Below are 21,275 nucleotides of genomic sequence, written 5' to 3' on the forward strand. Positions count from 1 at the left end.
CTCAGGCACCACCACAGGGCTTGGCCCCAGCGCAGCCCCGCACAGTGAAATCAGGACTCGCTGACACTTTCGTTATGTGTCACCCTGTACTGAAATCACTCAGAGCCCAGCACGGGAGGGAAACACCATCTCCCCACGGGTTGTCAAAGCCTGACTTCCCCTCATGGAGCAGCTCCCCAGGCAAGAAACCGCATCCTCTGCCCCACAAACACACAGCCACGAGCACGCACACACTGCCCCCAGCACGGGCTGAGGGTTCCTGCCCACCCCTGGAACAGGCAGTGACACAGATCAGCCGGGAATCCCATCTGGCAGCCCCAGCAGGACTCAGGAGGGGTTTTTGGGTGGGAAAGCATGGCACCCAGGTCTGTGTGGAGGAGCAGGGACAGCCACTGCCCTGCCCAGGGTGCTGTGCAAACGCGGGGCCCTCTCACATCCTGCACCTCTCAGTGTGGTTTGACCTTTCTCGGTGAGGTTTGCTGTAATCACAGCCCAGCTGTGGCTCCCCAGGCCCAGGGGCTGGCAGCCCAGGTGGCCCCACTGCGGCCCAGACCCTCCACAGCAGCTTTTCCCTCACAGACACATTTTAACACAGAAGTCCCTGGTGTGTTTATACAGCAAACAGCTCCCTCACACTGTGGGCATCCCCAACACCACCAGCCCCTGCTAAACTCCAGTTTTGGACACAGCTTGGAGGAGCTGTGCTCCCTTCTGCCCCAGGCAGCAGGAGGCAGGACCCCAGAGATGTCATAGCCCATCTTCTCCATCTTTAACTTGCCTCAGGTTTCTGCATCAAACACGGGCAGTGCCCCAGCTCAGCATGAGCCCAGTTTTTCTACCTCAGGTTGGCTTTCCCTGCAAACAGCTCCAGAGAGGACTCATGGAGCAAAAGGGATCAATTAAGGAACAAGTTACAAACGAGTTCCTGACAGCACTGGCGTGAGGAATTTACCACAGCTCCTTGCACGGGAGGAGCTGAAAAGAGCAGAGCTGCAGCACCCGTGGCAGAAGGACACAGTCCAGCCCTTCCTGTGCCCAAAGCACATAAATCAACTGCTAACCTGTGACACTGAGCTGGCTGCTGCAGGACAGGGGCTTCACACAGCCAAAGAACCTGGGAACACCTCAGAACTCCTTCAGTGAGAGGTCCTGCTGGGCACGGGTTCCCTCCTGCCTTCCCCAGCACAGGCAGCATTTCTGCATTCCCAACAAGCTATGAGCCACTTCCTTATAGATCCCAGAATCACTGAGGTTGGAAAGGCCCTCCCAGCCCATGGAGTCCTCCCTATGCCCGATGCCCACCTTGTCACCAAGCCCAGAGCACTGAGTGCCACATCCAGTCATTCCTTGGACACCTCCAGGGATGGGGACTCCACCACCTCCCTGGGCAGCCCCTTCTAATGCCTGACCACCCTTTCTGTGAAGAAATTCTTCCTGACGTCGAGCCTGAACCCCTCCTGGCACAGCTTGAGGTTACATCCTCTCTTCCTCTCACTTGCTGATCCTCTTTCCAAATCCCACACTGCTGAAATAAATTGTGTTACCTTCATGAATAATTCCCTCTGCTCTCCGTGCCTCCTCTGCTCAGTGGCCAGCCAGCTGCACACAGGGTAAGGATCTCGAAAAGCTGGGAAGATGCAGCACATCCAGCCCTGCCACCAGCCAAGGGCTGTCAGGCCAGGCCAATTTCCATCTAAAATCCATGGCAGACACAGTTGGATCATGTCCAGAGGCACAGCACTCTGTGTGTTCCCTGTTAGCTCTGCTGCTCTCCAGAGGAGGCCCGAGGCACAGCCCACATGGATCACTGTAAATGTATTTATTTTAAATGAGAATTAGGGGGGAAAGCTGTGGTTGGGAAGACAGAGGGAGGGATAAGCAGGGAAAGCAACACTGTACCCGTTGCTGCCAGCTCAGGAACCAGAACCAGATCCTGCACTTCCCTCTGCTGGGACCCCCTCCAGGAGCACAGGCCACAGCAAAAGCTGATTTTATTAGTATAGCATAAGTATTAACCCCCTTTTCCCCCAAGAAGCCCTCCCAAGCCCTTCTTTCCAGCCCCTTCCCAAGGCAGCTGTGGAAGGGAGTGAGATTTGAATAACACAACCCTGCTGAGGATTTATGAATCTCTCCCTCCCCTGTCCTGTGATCCCTTAGACATTGATTCATTTTACCTTCAACTCCAAGGTGCTGATCAGCCTGGAAAGTGAAGGCATTATTAAGTATGTGTATTAAAATCAGGCCTCTCCAGTGGTAGAGGACAGGTTTAAAAATCTCCAGGTCCCTTCCACCTAGAAAAGCTATTTCTAACAATCTGAATCTCACACCACCCTGTCGAGGCTCTGACACTCCTTGGAGAAGCTCCTCTGGCAGGGATGGATCTTAACAGTGATCCAGGAATTGTGCTGTGATAAAACATAAATGTCTGGTCATGGGAGTAAATTCTTACAGCCCTGTACAACAGTGCACTGAGTGTTTCCCATGTGCACCTCAAGGTCTACTTCCACAGCATTTGGTACAGCTCAGGATGATATTCCTGACAGGCCACCTCTGTCCACCCCCTGTCCAGAGATTTAGGCTGAAAATTAAACCCTGGGATGCTTCCCAGGTGAAGGCCCACCGAGGCTGAGTAAATACCAAGTTTAGGAAGAAGGTGCTGCCACCAGGACTCGAGATGCTCTTTCTGGCTCTTTGTGACTTTCATAAACTCCTGGTGACTTCCCTGGTGACTGAGGGAAGTGAATTTTCTTCAGTCTGTGGCATTTTAAAATTGTGTGTCAGTCTGTCCCCTGGTATGGACAGGTGTGAACTACAACCACAAAATACACACACTTCAAGGTGATTTCTGTTAAAACTGCTGGGATTTGCCTACATGGCAACTATTTAATTCATTAACTGTTCAATCATATTTCCAGCATCCCATTTTGATTTGTGATTCACTCCTTAAGGCTGGCAGGACACTGTGCAATTTCCTTTAACAAAGCCAAATCAACCTCTATCTGCTGTACAAAATATACACTGGGATCACCCCCAAACACCCTGCGCTCGCTCCAGCTGGAGGTGGAGTGTGAGGACAGGCTTTGCCAAAACAACAACCTTCAGAGAACAAAACCCCAAAAAGTCAACTCCTCCTGCCTGCTTCATCCACAGATGTCACAATACAGGTCTGATTGTCCCTAGAGCGATGGCTGGTGGCACCTCTGAGGGAATGACTTGGTGGGAGCAGTTGGTCAGCACAGCAAGGACTCAGGGCTGCACCAAAATACCTCCAGAAGCAGCCGGAATAAGAGAAGAATTCTGCAAATAGAATGGAATTCTGCAAACAAACAGATGTGGGATTTAAGGAGGCTTTAGGAACCAGCACCTAAAACACTGCCTGTGCACAGATGATGCTGAGCATTGATGAGCAGCCACCCCACGATGTTGGCATCGAGTTCCCAAAATGGAAGGCATTAATCCCACTGGAAGGGCACAGTGGGAAGTTCCAGCTTCCAGTGGCAATATGCTAAATGCTAACTGGTTAATGGCACTTTTGGAAAAGAATAAAATTGCTCCCTCCTTGTCCATTTTGGCTTTTTTGGGTTGACTTTCTGTGCTCAGCAATGGCTGCACAGCCCTCGCCAGCCTGTCCTGGTGGGGGGACAACCCTTGGCCCTGCAATGCTGAGGATCAACAGCTCAGGAACAATGTGAATCAGGATGATCACAACGAGACAAAACCCTTTTCCTGCCATGCCACCCTCTGATTCCTTTGTCCCAGCCCAGTCCAGCAGCTTCTGTTGCCAGAGCGGGCGGAGGGAAGCCCGTGGGTGGCAGTGCCAGGATGGCAAGCAGGAAGCAGTTGTGCGCTCCAGCCTCGTGCTCAAGGCCTCGTGGTGCCGGCGCTGCCCCCGCCCGGGGCCATTACTGGAAGGTGGCGTTGAAGGCCCTGCCGATGATGAGCCTGCGCACCTCGCTGGTGCCCGCCCCGATCTCGTAGAGCTTGGCGTCGCGCAGGAACCGCCCCATGGGGTAGTCGTTGATGTAGCCGTTCCCACCTGCACCCACAACAAGCCCATGTCAGCCCTGGCCCCCATTCCAGGGGCGGAGGGGGGGGCGGGAGGGACAAGGTCAGGGACTCACCCAGGCACTGGATCCCGTCCAGAGCCACCTGCGTCGCGCACTCTGCCGAGTACAGGATCACCCCGGCGCAGTCCTGGGGCACACAGGGGACAGTCAGCAGAGGGGTCCCCTGCTGCCCTGACCCTGCCATGACTCTGCACCTGCTAAGAACCCTGAACACCCGATCCCAGGGCACAGGGGGCCGCAGCAGTGTCTGTGTCACTGCACAACACTTGTGGCAGGTCTGTAAATGCCACATAAAGACACAAAGAGGAAAAAAAAGAGACCAATAGAGCAGCAGGGGAGCTGGCCTCTCACAGACGCCCATCAAACCCACAGGAGACTGACGTGAGTTGATGTGGGATGCAGAGCTCTGTGCTCCTGCTGTTAGACACTCAGTCTCCTCCTCTGACAGAGGTGTGGTGGCATTTGGAGGTGACAACACCTCCAACGACTGCTCCAGCCCTTACAACAGCCAGGAGAGGTGTTTGGGCTTCCAATAAACACCTACTGATGCTGCTAAAGCTGTTGCCTTGTAGAAGGAGACTTTCTTTTCATTTGGGAGTGGAAACTGGCCCTTTGGGCTGTGAGGGCTCATTGCAGAGAGCCTCCCCGTGGGCCAGGCTCTGGGACCAGAGGAATTGCCCCAGGACAGCCAGGCCGGGCGGGAGCTGAGCTCACCTTGGCGTTGAAGTGGCCCTGGTCACAGGCCTTGGCCACGTTGTAGACGTACTGCCGGCACGCCATGAGCCGCGTGTACATGTCTGCCATCTTCCCCTGCATGAGCTGCACACACAGCACACACTCAGCACAGCAGTTAACAGAGGGAGGGGGTCACCCATCCCCAAACTAGACGTGGGAAAGGACACGGATCCAGCAGCCAAGAGGGAGCTGGAGGCTCTTTTAAGTGACAGACTCCCAGATATCGGCCACAGTCCCTCACCCCCCACAGCAGCCTGAGGGCAGCAGGCTCAGAGATGCTTTTGCCTTCTCACCACATCCCAGAATCCCAGAATTGTTTGCATTGGAAGGGACCTTAAAGCTCACCCAGTTCCATCCCCCTGCCATGGGCTGGGAACCTTCCACTAGGCCATCACCACATCACGCAGCCCGAGCACAAACCCCATGCAAAGCCCCCCTCCCCACAACAAAGCTCTTGGTCTTCCCATTCTAAAGAGAAAAGAGGACAAACATTCCTAACTCCTCCTCTGCCTCACCTGGAAGTGGCCAATTTTCTGTCCAAATGCTTCTCTGACATGCAGGTATGGAATTGCGTGGTCGAGGACAGCTTGCATGAGCCTAAGAAAAGCACAGGTATGCAGGACAAGGGAAACAGCAGAACTATTCATTAATAATGAGTTAGCTTTGGAGGCATAACCCAAGGCAAAAAGATCCTCACAGCTAAATGGTATCCCTGCTGCCTTCCTACAGCTCGACTCAAGCAAGGCTGAGAATAAAATCCAAAGGTCCCATATTTCTCCCTGGTGCTTCTTTGGGACATCCTGTGATAAGGTCTGGCCTTGTAATTCAGGGACTGAGACTTGGAGAGCTTTCTCACAACCACAGCCAGGACAGTTTGTGCTGCCTCACATCTCCAGAGCTCCCAACTCAAGAAATACCAGCCCATGCCATAAAAAAAGCACAGGCAAGAACAAGGAGGGGAAAAAAATCTTCCTCCTGCTTTGTGGAAGTTGGTCTTTCCACATGAGGATTAGTCCAGAGAGACCACTTGGGAGGACAAAATGAGTGGGGTACAAATAGTTACTGGGGAGTTTAAGAACTGAATAAATGAAGCACAAACCAGTGTGTGACTCTCTGGATAATGTGTCAGATTTTAAGGAATGAGTAATGCAAATGAGCTGGTTATTCCCAGAGTAATCCACACTGGAGGGATACACAAGCCAGCAATCGGGGACTGAGGCAGATTTACCACCTGTGGAAACCAATCTTTTCCAAAGCACCCTCCAGGAGAGTCCAGTGGAGCAGCTACACCGGTGCTGGTGTCCTGTGCTGGTTTGGGCTGGGATACCCCACAGGATGTCCCTGCTCCTGCCTCCTCTGCACCTTGCTTCATTCCCATGGCTGACCCAGCCTCTTCTCTCCTGCTGCCCCAGTATCCCAGTTCTCCATCCAAGACACATCCTACTGAGAGCTGCAGCCCCTGAGGGGGCCCCACTGGGCCTGGTGGCCCCCAAGGACCCTTCTGGCCTTACAGCCCATCAGAGATAACAGACCCTTACCCCAGGGGCCCACCAGACAGCACGAGCCTCTCCAGGTCCAATCCACTCATCAGGACGTAGACTCCTTTGCTCAGGGCCCCCAAGACATTTTCAGCTGCAAAGGGCAGAGGAAAAGTGATTATTTATGTGCAAAACTCAGCCCAGCTGCTGTCTGAGGACCTGTGTTTGTCTGAGGACCTGTGTTCTCCAGGGCTTGGAGCAACCAGGGCTGGTGGGAGGTGTCCCTGCCCATGGCAGGGGGTGGAATGGGATGACCTTCAAGGTCCCTTCTGACCCAAACCAGTCTGGGATTCTATGAGAAAGGATTGAATATCCTGCAGTCACGTGAAATGGCCTCAAACTGGTTCAGCTTCCAAGACCAAAGATCAGAAGGAGCACTAATGGCCAGAGTGCCAAGTGTGTTCACTTCCAACACTGCAATGATGAGCCTCTCCATGTTACCACAAGATGGAAATCCTGTTTCCATGAGAACACACTGCTCCCTGCAGATGATTCCTGGGAGATGATCAGAAGACTGGGGCACTGGCCTTTCTCATTTCAGAATGGAGGGATCCAGCATAGTTAGAAACATCAGGTTTCAGCTGAAACTCTTCTACTTTGGCTTTTGGTGGTGTATGGGGAGCAGGAGAGCTCCTGGCTCTGCAGATGTGCAATCCTGAATTTCATGATTCTGGATAGGACATCTCCACTTGCTCTAGAGAGGCTGGAATTCTTCTATCAACAAAAATAGCCACTGGCATAACAAATATTGCTATTACAGAGGCCTCTGCTGTACTAACTAGTGGGGTAAGGATGGCCATTTTCAGGCCCTGACCTCAAAAGAACTCCATGTTACAGGCAACCCAAAAGCCTGTTGGAGAGTCTCCAGTGACAAAACCTTCCAGGGAAAGCAGCTCACCCACATATGAGATGGGAGCTCTAATGGGAACAAGCTTCCTGGGAAGCCTCAGCGAGGTTTTGGAGAAGCAGTGGTTGAGAGGTGGGTCCATGAGGCCGAAACAGCAGTGACCTGACAAGGGATGTGCTCCCTCCCTGCAATCCAGCAGATTGCACTTCCAGTTCCACCAGCTCCCTTGGAGGCAGATAAGATCTGCAAAGCCCTCTGGGTCACAGGCTGAACATAGGTGTAATTAGTGATCCAACTTATCTGATCAGGCAGGAAACCTCCCCGACTGGAACCCGACTCACCAGGGATCTTGCAGTCTTCAAAGATCAGTTCACAGGTATCAGACCCTCTCATTCCCAGCTTATCCAGCTTCTGGGTTGTCCTGAAACCAGGTGTTCCCTGAAAGTCAAGGCAGTAAAAGCACAGTTTGAATCTCAATTCTGACAGACTAAGGAAAGTCACGAGAGGTCTGTGAAATTCCCCTGACCACAGGAATATGTGCAGGGTGCCAGGAGGGAGTCAAAGGGAACTGGGACCTAGAACAGGTCTAAGTGCAAGCGCAGAGAAAAACCCCTACATGAACCTTGTGCACCCATTTTCTAATGCACATAAATACTATATAAACGAATTGGACAGCTGTCAACACAGCCCCTCCTACAGCAAGGGATGAAGCTCTGCCAGTAACAGAACTATTCTAATCACCAGGTTAAGTCCACCAGAAGGTTTACTGATCCCTGAGATTTTATATTCTTTCATTAAAGGTTCCTCTTCCATTTTTCAGGCAGAAAGTAGTTTGTCTTCGAGCACGGGGCTGACAGCTCTAGAAGGAAAACCAGCTGGCTTTAAATGAGGCAGTGAGGGATTGAGCTTTAACAACCTGAGGGAATGGCTGAACCCACCCTCTCCACGATGAAGGCGGTGATCCCGTGGGAGGCCGGGACTGCGGTAATGTCAGTTTTAGCATAAACAATGAACACATCTGCATCCGGCCCGTTGGTGATCCAGAATTTGTTCCCATTCAGAACAAAGTAGTCTCCTGCAAGCCAAGAGATGAGATCTGTTAGCTCACAACAGAGCAACACCAATATCCCCACTCTGTGTATTCCCAAACAGGATTCACAGAATCCCAGAATCATTTAGGTCAGAAAAGCCCTCCAAGTTCATCAAGTCGAACCTGTGCCCCATCCCCACCTTGTCCCCCAGCCCAGAGCACTGAGTGCCATGTCCAGTCGTTCCTTGGACACCTCCAGGGATGGGGACTGCACCACCTCCCTGGGCAGCACAGGACAGGCCTCACCTTTCTTATCTGCTTTCATCTTCATGGACACGACATCAGAGCCAGAGTTGGGCTCGCTCATGGCCAAGGCCCCGATGTGCTCCCCGCTGATCAGCTGGAAGAAAACACCACCATAAGCTAAAGGGGGAGAGCAGCAGCGTTGTTTGTTCCCTCTTTACCCTCCCTGGCTGTTTCCCTGCACTGGACCCCCACAGCCACTGTTCTCTGCAGGAACAAAACCGAGAGCCGCCGTTCCCGGCACAGCCTGAGCAGGAGCTCCCTCGTGCTGTGCTCAGGGAACAGAACCACATCCCAGTGGGATGAGATGACTCAGCTCTGCCTGAGCTAGACAAGCACAGCCCTGCTTGCACAACACACGAGGAAGGTGCCAAAGAACCACGCAGGCACCATATGCCTCTGCCCAGCTCCTGCCTGTGCTTTGTGCTGCCCTTTTACACAAACAGCAGTTGGGGAACACAAGAGGCCAACGAGGGGGTGAAAAGGACTGGAAAAGTTGTCCACAATGTTTTCACAGCCCAGTCCCCCCACACTCACCCCACAATGGCAGATGGACAGCCTCCTCCTGTGCCTGCTCACACCAGGCTCTGGCAGAGCTGTTGCTTCCTCTTCACTCTTATTTCATTCTGCCCTTTCTCCTTGCCTTTTTGCCCTCCCTGTGTACTTTTATCCATCTTCTCCCCGTTTTGATCTCTATTTGTTCCTTAAAAAGCAGACTCAATGCCTAAGGTACGTTCAACCAATTCAACCCATCAGCGCACCACTACGGAAGTTTTCATGATCTGCTCAAATCTAGTGAAGCACCTCTAAGTGCTCTGTCAGGAACCAAGACAAGTCAGAGCTGAAGTGGCTGCACATCTCATGGAGGGGCTGAGAATGAGGCATGAAAATACACCTGAGCAACGAGGGCAGCTCGGGGTCACACATCTGCAGGGTGCACAGTGCTCTGAGGAAGCGACACTGCACTTTGCGTGTGGCTTAAATCAAGTGTCTCGTGCTGATCCTTCCACTGATAATCTCAGGGGCTCATTCAATGTGCTTGCTCATTGCTCTTCCACACATTTAGAAAGTGAAATTCATTTAACACACCGGAGTCACGAACATCAACGCCCCAAATGATGATGGGGTTTCACATGTAGTTAATTAGCAGACAAGCCAAGCGTTTGGGCAGTGAGAAATGGAGAACATAAGATAAGAAAGCAGTGGCTTTCACCTCAGAGATCTCAAAACAATTTGGGAACTTGGAAGAATATCAGCAGTACCACCTCAAACCCTCTTTTAGTAACATAGCTCCAGACCTGCAGACATGGAGCTTGGCATGGAACGAGGTCAGTGAGGATTAACAGAACAACAACTGACCAGCTACAGAAGTTTGGCAAGTTTGGTATTTCCCAAGGTTTGGTGCCTGAATCCCGCTGGTGCTTCAGATATCGCACACTGTGAAAGACACCCACCCCTGCAGCCCAATCCCAGCTTTCCCCCCGCTCCAGCCACGGACCTTGGGCAGGTACTTGTGTTTCTGGGCGTCGTTGCCGTTGCGCACGAGCTGGTTGATGCACAGGTTGGAGTGGGCGCCGTAGCTGAGCCCCACGGCCGCCGACGCGCGCGAGATCTCCTCCATCACCAGCACGTGCTCCAGGTAGCCCAGGGCAGAGCCCCCGTATTCCGCTGGGAAAGAGGAAAGACCTCCCGTTACCCACCACGTGCACGACAGCCCAGGGCTGGGCTCGGCCTCGGCTGAGATCCACGACACTTGGAACGGTTCTGGGACTGTCACTGTCCCTGAGCCGGGCGCTGCTGGCTCTCCCCATCCTCTCTGGATCTCAGTTCTCATCCTCAAGGCACAGGGACACTATTTCTTCAGCATAATCAACCATTTAGTTGTACAGCACAGTTGATATGCAGAACACGCACAAGGACACATCCCAAATATACTGACACTGCACAACGAGTCCTTCTTGTCAGCCATCCTCAGGTGCAACCTTCATGTGACCATAAAGGTTAAATCACCAAGAGCAACCTCTGTTAGGTGAGCAGACAAAGGAACACAGGCAAGGTTTATGAAGTCCACATGTGCTTGCCCCCAAACAAGAGAGGAATCCTCAAACTGTTAAAAAAATGGGGCACTAAGGACTTTTCTGAGCCCACAAGTGTGGAGGACACCAGAATTTTGATGAGTGGCCGATTCAGAAGGAGAATGATGCATAAGTGTAACTGCTGTGAATTATACAACATGTAATTCACCAGTGACAAAAATGTGGATTTCAAGAGAGGATGAAGTGAGACAGAGCAGCACTGAGAGCCTGGCTGGGCACACTGAGCTGAGCCTAAAATTAGTGGTAAGGGTTAAGGTCACATAGTAAAACAAGGAGAGGGAAGGCAGTAAAAAGAGAAGGCTGAGAAACGCATAATGGCCTTGAGCAGCTAACAGCCTACACAAATATTTAGATATATACCTACCACACTTTATCTACACACAAATACAGTCCCTTCCCAGCCTAAATGCTTTGTTCTACAGTAGGAAGCAAGTGGTTGTACTGCTAAGGGAAGAGCTACATCAGGACACAAACACTGAGCAGCAGTGGGGGAGGAAACCCAGGAACACTTACTCATCACCAACGTGAGGGCTGCAAACAAGAGCAACAGGGATAAGAGCAAATCTGTCTGTGTGCTCAGGGTGACCAAAGGGCTGAGCTTGGAGAGGTCCCAAATCCCTCAAATGAACCCCACAGCCACTGGCACCACGTGCAGCCTTTCCTCCCACTCAACTCGTTTCGACTCCTGCCTTTATCTGCAGGGCTCTTCGTCCTCTGGAACCTCCTCTCTCTACCACAAACCAGAGTGCAGGGGTTTGCTCTCCATATCCTAAAAGATGGGGCTAACAGTTTGTCATATATGCCAAAACAAGAGGGTTTTCTATTAATTCCTATGAAATGGCTGGATTTGGTGCTTTTGCCTCATGAGAGGCAAACTGCTCAACTGTGAGCAGTCCTGATCCAGGATTGCTTTGCCCTGCAAGAGGAACAGGAAAATGATCCTGCCAGACTCCTCTTCATGTAGCAGAAGCCATGGTGTGACTTAGAATGTATACTCTGTACACATGACATACCTGTATTAGTGTTCTGTGGTAAGTACATATTTGCATTTCTTAGCACTTCATAAAATAAATGGGAAATCACAAACAACACAGTTTTCTCAGTTTTCAGAAGAAAATAAACAGCACTTATTCAAAATGCTCCTTTAATAGGCTTGATCCACCAGTGCCCAAATATTTAATTGTGTATGCCCATCTCCACATCCTAAATCCCAGGCTCCACCTCCTCCAACATACCTGACGTCAATAAAGAATCACACAAGTCCACAATCCAAAACAAGGTGGGAAATCCTGGGTGTAGGAGGGTTTGAGAGGTAAACCTTTGAGATAAAGGACAGGACTCATGAGGGGATGGCTCACTGATAATGTAGGAAACTGCTGTAAGCCTCGGGCACAACATCAGAGGAGAAAGAGGGAAGAGGGAGACAAACCAGGAGCAGCAGTAAATGTGGAAGAGGAAAGGGAGAGAAAGCAGAAATGCAGAGTCTTCTAGCACTAAGAGAGGCAAGAGGCATTATTTTGACATTGCTATTCAGCTGGATCCTGCAGAGGCCTTTGCACAGCCACATCTAGAAAACAGACTTGTCCACTGGGAAAGAAAGGCCCCATCAGCCCCTTTTCTCCACTCAGGGCTTCTCATTCCCCTGCCCTGCTTTCAGCATGACCACACTCATCTGTAACATTAATTAGAACACTTGCACTGACCTGGACAGGGCTCAGTAAGATTTACCCTCATTTTCTTCTGGCTGTGCTCAGCTCTCCATTAGTTATCTCTCCTTTTCAGAGCATTAGTTTAGACCCTTTAACTTCTCCCATTACAAATGAATGCTTGTTCATGGATACTTTTACCTCTAGCTCTCCTTCTTCCAATCTTGCTTCGTATCAGAAATGCACAAACGTGTTTGAGGTGCACACGTTACACCTGGAGAAACCATTTCTGAGCAGTGCTTTTAAACGGTGACAGGCCATTCTGTAACCATCCAGAAGTCTGACAAGGAAAAAGGATTTGGACCCAGAGAAGGATAACAACAGTTTGGAAATTTTTTTTAAAGACACAATGATGGGATAGAATGGATGTCACATCAGAGACAAGGCTGTTATGGACTGGAAAGCGAGAGTTTAAGTGGTCTCTCCCAGTAGGAGGTAAAAGATAGGAATAAACTTACCAGGAGCTGTGATCCCCAGAACTCCCAGTTCTCCAAGTTTCTTCCAAAAGTCCTACAAACACAGAACAGGAATGAGCCCACACTTGCAGTCAGGGCATCAGCATAAAAAGTTTCCCCAGGGAGCTCCCTGGAAACATCAGTTTGTCCCCAGGCCATCACAGGAACGTGGTATATCCATCGATACCTGTCGCTCCCGCAGTGCAGCTCCAGCCCTGGGGCTGAGAACTCAGGCAGGCCTGAGGACACTGGTTGTGCTACACATGGGAGGAGCTGGTGGAATTCAGTGAATATTCACAGGGCTAAAATTACTTCTGGAAGGACAACTCCTAAGATGCGAATCTTTGCTCACTTTAAGTAAAATTTCAGTGAAATAGCATAAGTTGTCCATGACTAAAACCCTGGAAATAGGAAGAGCTGCTGTGAGCTGGCACTTTAAAATCACTTCTTCCAGCGTTTTTTCTCTATTCTTCTTCCAGCAAAACAGGAACTGGCAACTAAAGGCAAGGAAGCTTCCTTGGGAGAGATTAAAAACCAGGAATGTCACAGCCACGATGTAACATAGTAGGAAAGGATGGTCCTCGCCATCGAGGACCACACGTATCCTGGTGGGACCATCTCCCTGCTGCTCCTTTCCTCTGCTGCATGATGGACACCCAGGGGAGCTCTCCCCGCATGGCATCTGTGTCCAGCAATTAAGATAATTATCAGGAGTAATCTCCAGAGAATCCAAAAAGTATAATTCAACAGCTCTGGATGACACCTGGAGTGCCAGGGTAAATTTACACACTTCACTTCAAAGCCACACATATATCCCTGGAAATGTCAACATGAGAACTCTGGGAAATCCTGGCACATGTTTAGAGCTTTTTGAGTCTTGTGGAGCTTATGAAAACCAACAGTCAGATCTCTTGTTTCCATCAGTCAAAGCACCCCGTGGCACAGAACTCGTCGGGTTTATGAGGAAGGCAAGTTTCAGCTGGACAGTCAATCACCACGTCTTGGCATTTGCACACAAATATTTTCACAACAAGTCTGAGAGGAAACTCATGTCCAAGAGAGGGACTGAGCCAGGAAAACACAAAGCATGTGTTGGGGAAGGAGCCTGAACAGAGCCAAGCAGAAACCCCATGGTAAGAACCTGAACAAGACCATTATCTGTATTTTTTATTATTACCTCTGGGTTCTGCCCCAGGGTGTTGAAAATAGGTAAAAAAACAATAAAAGAGGAAACCATAAAAAGGTTCTCTGTGGTTTTTAAGTTTGAAAAGCTAATGCCATGTTCCTGTGGTGTGCACTGGGATTGTCTGGACTGAGGTGCAGATCCAAGAACCCCCTTTTCCACACATACACATGGAATACTTGCCCGCATGCCTTTGAATTCATTCTCCTGGTCAATCTGTTGAGCCTTCGGAGCCAAATGCTCTTGGCAGAACTTCGTCATGGTCTCTCTAAGCTGGGAGAAGAGGGGAGGAAAAACACACATATTGCATCTCATCAATACATCCTCATCTTCCCACAGGTCCTGCCAACATTCCCCTGCCAGGCAACTCCAGCATGCCAAACCCAGAAGCAAAGGACCATAAGGAAATCCACGGTTCAGTTTACTGGCTGGAATACCCCATAAAAGGGTCATTGGTTTTAGTCTTTTAAAAAGGAGCTGAAATACTTAAGTTCATCTCAGCATTTACCTTAACCTCACCCCAACAGGAGAGAATGTTCCTGAACTCCTGCCTGCACTGGGGTTTTGGGGCATGTTTTTGGGCAGGGAACTTTGAAAGCAGATGAACTGCACTTATAAGGTGCTAACCCCAAACAGTGGCTGATTATAGTGCCATTTAATTACCTGCAGATGCCTGTAGTAATTAGAGATGCTCATTAAAATGTGTCCATGTATGAAACTGGAATTCCATTATCTATCCTACTATTTCCTACAGAGGGCATAATTGATAGAGCCAGGTATGTTCATTGATCCAAGTGTCAAAAAAACTCAAAATCTTTTTCTAAACCTTAAATACATACTTGAATTATATACATAAATACACTTGAATATATACATGTATTCTGCAGAAGTCTATACACATACTAAGAAATTATACACACTTCAATAATGAAGTGTCTTTAATACAAAGATTTAAAACTTCTGCCTGTATATTATGGCAGTTTAATGATCCCTTTTTTATCTTTTTTGGTTCTTTATTCTCACAAATTAACGCTGGTGAAGGAACGGTTTTAGAGACTGAAACCCTGTGCTGTTTAACCAGAACCTGTACAAGAAGCAGGAGCAACAAACCAAAATATGCCCACACTTCCCTGCCTTTCTCTGAGCCCTGCAACCGAAGCATTCTCTTTCTTAAAATAAAGAGATATGCTAAATTTCCATGGCCATGTGGATTCCAGTACCACCAAACAAGCTTTCTCCCCACTGATGGATTTAAAAACTCAAAAGAACCCCAAAAACCACATTAGACACAGAACAAAGAATATGGTGAGTTGGCAGGGACCCCCAAGCATTAAAGTCCAACTCCTGGCCCTGCACAGGACACCCCAATAATCCCACCCTGTCCCTGAAGGTGTTCAAATGCTCCTTGAGCTCTGGCAGCCTTGAGGCCACAACCACTGCCCTGGGGAGCCTGTTCAGTGCCCAACTACCCTCTGGGGGAAGAACCTTTTCCCAATACCCAGCCTAAACCTCCCTTGGCACAGCTTCAGCTGTTCCCTGGGTTCTGTCACTGGTCACCAGGGTAGAGTTTGGTGCTGCCCATTGGGAGGGAGCTGTAGACTGTGATGAGGTCTAAGAACTATTATCCTAAATCTTTAGGTGCTTCGTTGGGCAGAACAGGCTGGGAGAGCTGCAACTCTTCTTTTGAGAAGATCTGATGAAACCCAAGCGATTTGTTCCTTCGGTGATCACGTTTCTGGAGACGACTCCCGATGCAGGAGGCCCAGCGCGGGCGCAGCGGCCGTTTGCCTGGTCGGGGCGGTGTTCTACGGCGAGGAGAGCAGGTGCTCCGGGCGGGAAAGGTGTCCCGGGCAGGAAAGCCCGCGCGGGCCACGCGTCCGGGGCGCGCCAGTGCCGAGCACCGCGCCCCCCCTGCGCGCACGGCGATTGGCCGGTGCCCGCCGCTTGCGGCCAATGGGCGCGCGCCGAGCCTGCCACACCCCCGGGCGCGGATCCCCGGCCCGGCCCGGCCCGGGTAGTACCCGGCGCTGCTCCGCGTTCAGCCCGTACCTGGCGCTGCTCGGCGCTCAGCCCGTTCACCGTGTCGTCCACCGCCAGCCCCGCGCCGCCCCGCCGCAGCACCGCCGCCAGTACCGCCCGCGGCCGCCTCGCACGGCCCGCCGCCCGCCCCAGCACCGCCGCCGCCATGGCCGCTCCGCGCCGCGACCCCGCGCGCACGCGCGGCCCCGCCCCGCTCCCCGCCCGGGAGGGGCCGGAGGACAGTCCTGCACCTTTAATGGAGCAAAGTACCGACGGGACACACCGGGACACGCGGGAATCCAGCCAGCGCGGGGCAGGGACCACTGAACCAGGGGTACAACAGCAAACACAACCCCCAGAACCCCAGTCCAGTCCGTCCTTATGCCTCACATCGCCAGGAGGTGCTCCAGCTCATTGAGTGTTGCTGTGTGTTCCTCGATTTCTGCTTGGAAGGAGGAATGGTTCTCCAGGGACCGCTGGCTCTCCTCCTCTGCTGATTTCCACATGTCCATCCCTGCCTGTGGAGGAGTCAGTGCACACCCCGTGTTACCAACAACAGAGGAAGGAACAGCAAAACCACATCCTAAAGGAGCTCCAGCCAAAGATCCGAGCCCTTCCCCCTAAACTAGGCTTAGTGTGGCATTCTTTACCTTGGTTGCTGGAGGAAAATGTCAATTTACCTGCAACCAAAATTTAGCAAGTTTCATGTAAGAGCTAATCAATGAAGTAGCTGTTAAGTCTCTTCCCAAGGACTGTAGAGATGTAATTCAATGACTATTTTGGTCTGTGTATAGATAAGTATTGAAGCCACTTGCTTGCACCCTTCTCAGTTCCTGAGAGACTATCCAAGGTCACTGCTCTGCAACAGCTTCCAAGTCATATCAGATCCTCTGAATTCCAGAGTAACAACCACACTGGCAGCTTCCTCTATTTAGAAGAGGAGTAGCACAGTTTCCTTAACACATTTATATAAAAAAAATGAATACTACAGGTTTTCATCTAGTTCACGTGGAGAAAAGAGGAGCAAAATAACCTCTCTGAGCACCTACTGCTCGTTGCCTGGTTGAGTCAGTGACAGTCTCACCTGATGCACCTCCTTCTCTTCTGCCAAGGTCTGGTTAAACAGCCTCAGCTCTTCTATGAGCTTCTCAGTCAACAGCTGAAGAGGAAAATAATTTTTAATATAATGTGAGTCCCAGCAGATGTTTCAGCATCGGGAGGGAAGGGCAGAGACGCACAGAGCCCTCAAAGCCCATTTCAGACCTTTCTTACCATTGTCTGTTCCTGGCACTCCTGGGTCTCCTTTTCCTGCTCCAAAATGTTGCTGCCTGTAACTAATTTAGGAGACGCATTAGAGAACCTCTAATACACAGACTTTGTGTTTGTAAGAACAAACAGCTTTTCAAAGTAACTTTCTACAGCAAGAACAACTAAGTTATTTTATCCAGGACAAGGCCTACTGCAGGAAGCAGCTTTTTCTCTTAAGCCACAAAAGGCATGGAGTTCCATCAGCATTCCTTTAACAAGGAAGCACAGCCCAAATGTCTAATGAACAGTCACAACAGGAGAATAAAGAAAACATTCTGAAGAATGAGGACCAGGATGTGACTGAAGCGCAGAGTCCTTACCAGGATCAATGTTCCTGCTCTCTAAAATCACCATGCAAGTCTCCTGAAACTTCTTGAGCTTCTCAACTTCTTGGCCCAGGCTGTCATTCTTCTCCTTTAACTCCTTGACAGTGCTCTGCCATGAACACAGGTTGTGAGGGAAGCAAGCTTCCAAGAAGATGTCCTTGTCCTTGGTCAGCAGTACTGACATGGACAGCTTAACAAGTGCTGCTCTGGCCCTTTTGTCTCCACCACCACAGCAGATTAGATGCTGCAAACCCTTGCTCCTGCTTCCTGACAGGATTAAATACATCTACCACATCCCCACATCACACCAAAATTTGATCCTAAGAGAAATTCCTCTTAGGCAGTCCCGGATCGTCTCTTTTGCTCCCTCATTTATATAAATAATTCGTGCATTGAGGAGCATGGAAACATTCAGAAGAAAAGGGGATCATATTTTTTTACACAATCCAGGTATCACCAGGCAATTGGACAAGCTGATCAACCTCCCAAGCTGAATGCAATTCTCCAAGAAATCAATAAGCACGTGCATAAGGATGATCCAGCTGACAGTGTCAAAAGCTTCGGTAACATTTCATGGGAGGTCTCAGAGGCTCTTAAGGAAATCAAGCTGTGAGATATGAGGAAGGATCATCTCACAGATTGAGAACTAGGAAATAAAGTGAGATTTTACAGCCAGGGGTTGCCAGGGGGGGCCTCCTGCGAGTAACAGAAATGGAGCTAAATGTGTCCTAAACTGAACTGTAATGACGAAACTTCCAATTTCAAATCTAAACTTGATTCCAGAAAGTCAAATCTGTTTGAAACAGAATCCCCTGGACAGTCCCAGCTCTCTCAGCCTTTCCTCCAGTCACTTAATCATCTCTGTGGCCCTTTGCTGGACCCTCTCCATTGTATCCATGTCTCTTTTGTACTAGGAGCCCAGAACCAGACAAAATATTCCCAGTTTGGCCTCCCCAGTGCCGAGCAGATGGGGAAAAAAATTTGCAGAAGAATACAAAGACACAAAAAGATTAGGCAACTAAGTGATTATTTACAGTTCCTTTGGCTGTAGTGAGGAAGCACCTGGCAATATCAAGGCTGTTCTAATAAAATTCCATACAAGTGTCTAGTTGTGAACTTGAAATATTCTCCCACAGTGAGTGTGAACTGGAATTAGAGCTCTAGTAACATTTCACAGGGAGCTAGATGCATTTTCCATTGCAAGGCACCTGCAGCTCTGCTGATTCCCAGCTTCTGGCAGATATCAGAGGAGAAAGCCCAGCCCACCCAAACTCAACTGACTTGTGATGGAGGCAGGAAAATGAGCAAGACAATCCTTAACATGACCCTGTAGGGATATAAGAATTATTCAATGATTTATTCATCTTTCCCGCTTTCCTTACCTGTGCTCCTGTTAGTCTGGAATGTAGCTGTTTATTGGCTGTTTCCAACAGCTGATTCTTGCTTTTCAGCTCTGCTTCTACTTTGTATCTGTTGAGAGCACTGTAGAGTCAAAAAGCAAAGATTTAGGGGCAAAAAAGACCAGTTTTGCACACCTTCTTTTGCTTACACAAACATGCCCTTTTCAGCAGTATTTGCTTTTGCTCCTGACCAACAGATCTGACCAGCAAACTTGGCAGGAAAGCTGCACGTGGGTGAGAGCTCATTGTAACCCTCCATGGGTTACACCACGGCATGAGGGCAGCTCACAGAGAGGGGAGGAAACGCACCCTCTTGTCGCTGTCTTCCTGGAAAACTGCTCCCCTTTCTTGGCAGATTTCGGCAACCTTAAAAGACAGATAAAATACAGTTAGCAGAAGATCACTGTGCTGCTGCAGATCAAGTCTGTTAGTCTGACAAAGTCTGCAAAAATAAGCCATCTTTGGGACATCTGCCAAAGAAATCCATCGATATTTTGCTTTTATTTACCCTTGGTTCCCAGCCTTGAAGACACCATCCGCTGGAAGGTTTGAGACAAAGTTAAAGTTGGGATCCTTGCTGAACTCTGGCTCTGATGCTTTGGTGGTGCAGTGGCCTTTCTTTGAAGGAAAGGTCACTTGTGTTTCTGCAAGAAAATCACAACACTGAAAACACTCTGGTCTGGAAAAGACCTCCTTAGGGTCTCTCAAACCTTCAATTTGAGGAAAATCAAAGTTATATTTGGCTCAAATAGAGACTTTAAGGTAGAAACAACTAAGAGCAGCCTTCAAACTTTACCCAGGATTAAGTGTTCAGAACAAGCCAAAGATAGGTCAGTATAGACAGCGTTAAAACATAATTACCAGGCTTGAATGAATGAGAGAAAGGGTGAAAGTGATAATATAGATGTGATAATAAAAATCTCATACAACATTCAACACGCCACAGGGTTACAAGCAATGCAGTTCAACACTGGAAGCAAAACAAACACAGCCCACTCAAAACTCTGTTCAGAGACCTTCATACTCCAGTTCATTAAGAGCAGATAGCTACTAAAATAGCATTACAGAGAACTAGCTTTCTACGTGGTTTACTTCTCTTAAATTGCAGCTGCTTGAGTGTATAAGCTTGGTTCACACAGTTGCTTTGTTTTCTCCCCGAATTTCAGTATATTCCCAATAACACATCCACGAGCACATTTACATGCAGTTTCCATCGATACAGCCCAGTTCCCCTGACTTTAACGCTAAGCCCGGGTGCCTCACGTTCCTAAAGTCCCTAAATAGCATTAAAAGATCTATAAAAGCGAGAGACTGGAGGGAGCATCTTTCACATGCGCGGGCCGCCGCCTTCAGCGGGCGGGGAATACACACGGCGGGAAAGCCAAAAAGCGTTAACCTATGTGCTAAAGACGGGCAGAACAGCGGTGAAAAAAGCTTATCACTAGATTTCGGAGCAGCCATCACGGGGCAGGCAGAGCCGCAGCTCCACGAAAGTGTGGCGTGCCGCCCACCGCCCCGTCCCCCGGCCTAACCCCCTCCCCCCCCCCCGGCCGTGCCCGCCGGTGCCCCCGCGGTGCCCGGCACGTACCTGCGGGCGGCGCGGGGCGGTGTGTGCCGCCGTACACGGGGATGCGGGAGGGCTCCCCGTCCATGGCGGCCGCTCCCCCTCAGCCGCCGCCGCCCTCGAAACCGCGCGCGCCGCGACCGTTGGGCGGCCCCGCGCATGCGCGGGGGAGGGGGAGCGGGAGGGCGCGTGGCCGTTGGGGCGCGCGGCGCGGGGCGCCGCTGAGGGGGCGCGAGGCGGGAGCGGCGCGCGCCCCCGCCCTCCGTTTCGCGCCCTTTTTTGCCTCGCGCGCCCCGCCCTCAGCGAAGGGTCTTCTGGCCCCGTGTGAGGCTCCTTCCCTGCGGGGAACAGCCCGAGCGCTAATTCTTCCCTTCGTTCGCTGCCTCCTGCTGCCTCGCCCTCTACTTTGGGCACTCGAGGCCGGGAGAATCCCGAGCTGTGCGGGGATTCGAGTGGACTGCGTGGACGCGAAGGCGTCAGGGCGCTGAGGGCGCCGGTGCTGACCCTTCCGTGTGAGGTACTGAAATCGCCCTGCAATGCTGTGAGGTGAAAGGAGGCATCTGTAGAAAACGTTTCTCGACTTAAGAGACATTTACGGTGCTTTCCAAGGTGGTTTTTATAATGCGTGGGAAATCCCTCCAGACAGCAATGGGGAGCATGGTGCCCTCTCCCTCAGGGAAGGCGCCGCAGCCACGGCA

At 50.5% G+C, this 21,275-nt stretch overlaps 2 protein-coding genes across 2 annotated transcripts; both read right to left on the minus strand.

Annotated features, from left to right (window-relative positions):
- Positions 1-1,804: 1,804 nt before the first annotated feature.
- Positions 1,805-16,164, minus strand: IVD (isovaleryl-CoA dehydrogenase). The gene is made up of 12 exons (XM_051777069.1): positions 16,010-16,164; positions 14,144-14,233; positions 12,781-12,832; positions 10,019-10,188; positions 8,524-8,617; positions 8,126-8,262; positions 7,529-7,625; positions 6,341-6,434; positions 5,318-5,399; positions 4,782-4,886; positions 4,122-4,194; positions 1,805-4,036 (listed from the first exon to the last, which is right to left on the minus strand). The coding sequence occupies exons 1-12, from the start codon at positions 16,145-16,147 to the stop codon at positions 3,903-3,905; spliced, it is 1,266 nt and encodes a 421-aa protein (XP_051633029.1). The 5' UTR covers positions 16,148-16,164; the 3' UTR covers positions 1,805-3,902.
- A 53-nt stretch (positions 16,165-16,217) lies between these two features.
- On the minus strand, positions 16,218-20,727 carry KNSTRN (kinetochore localized astrin (SPAG5) binding protein). The gene is made up of 8 exons (XM_051777138.1): positions 20,602-20,727; positions 19,522-19,657; positions 19,323-19,379; positions 18,996-19,095; positions 17,608-17,722; positions 17,252-17,313; positions 17,064-17,138; positions 16,218-16,497 (listed from the first exon to the last, which is right to left on the minus strand). The coding sequence occupies exons 1-8, from the start codon at positions 20,663-20,665 to the stop codon at positions 16,366-16,368; spliced, it is 741 nt and encodes a 246-aa protein (XP_051633098.1). The 5' UTR covers positions 20,666-20,727; the 3' UTR covers positions 16,218-16,365.
- Between the last annotated feature and the right edge of the window lie 548 nt (positions 20,728-21,275).

Source organism: Manacus candei, unplaced genomic scaffold (assembly GCF_025592945.1).
Source record: "Manacus candei isolate 608988 ecotype Guabito, Panama unplaced genomic scaffold, ASM2559294v1 h1tg000009l, whole genome shotgun sequence".
NCBI lineage: Eukaryota > Metazoa > Chordata > Aves > Passeriformes > Pipridae > Manacus > Manacus candei.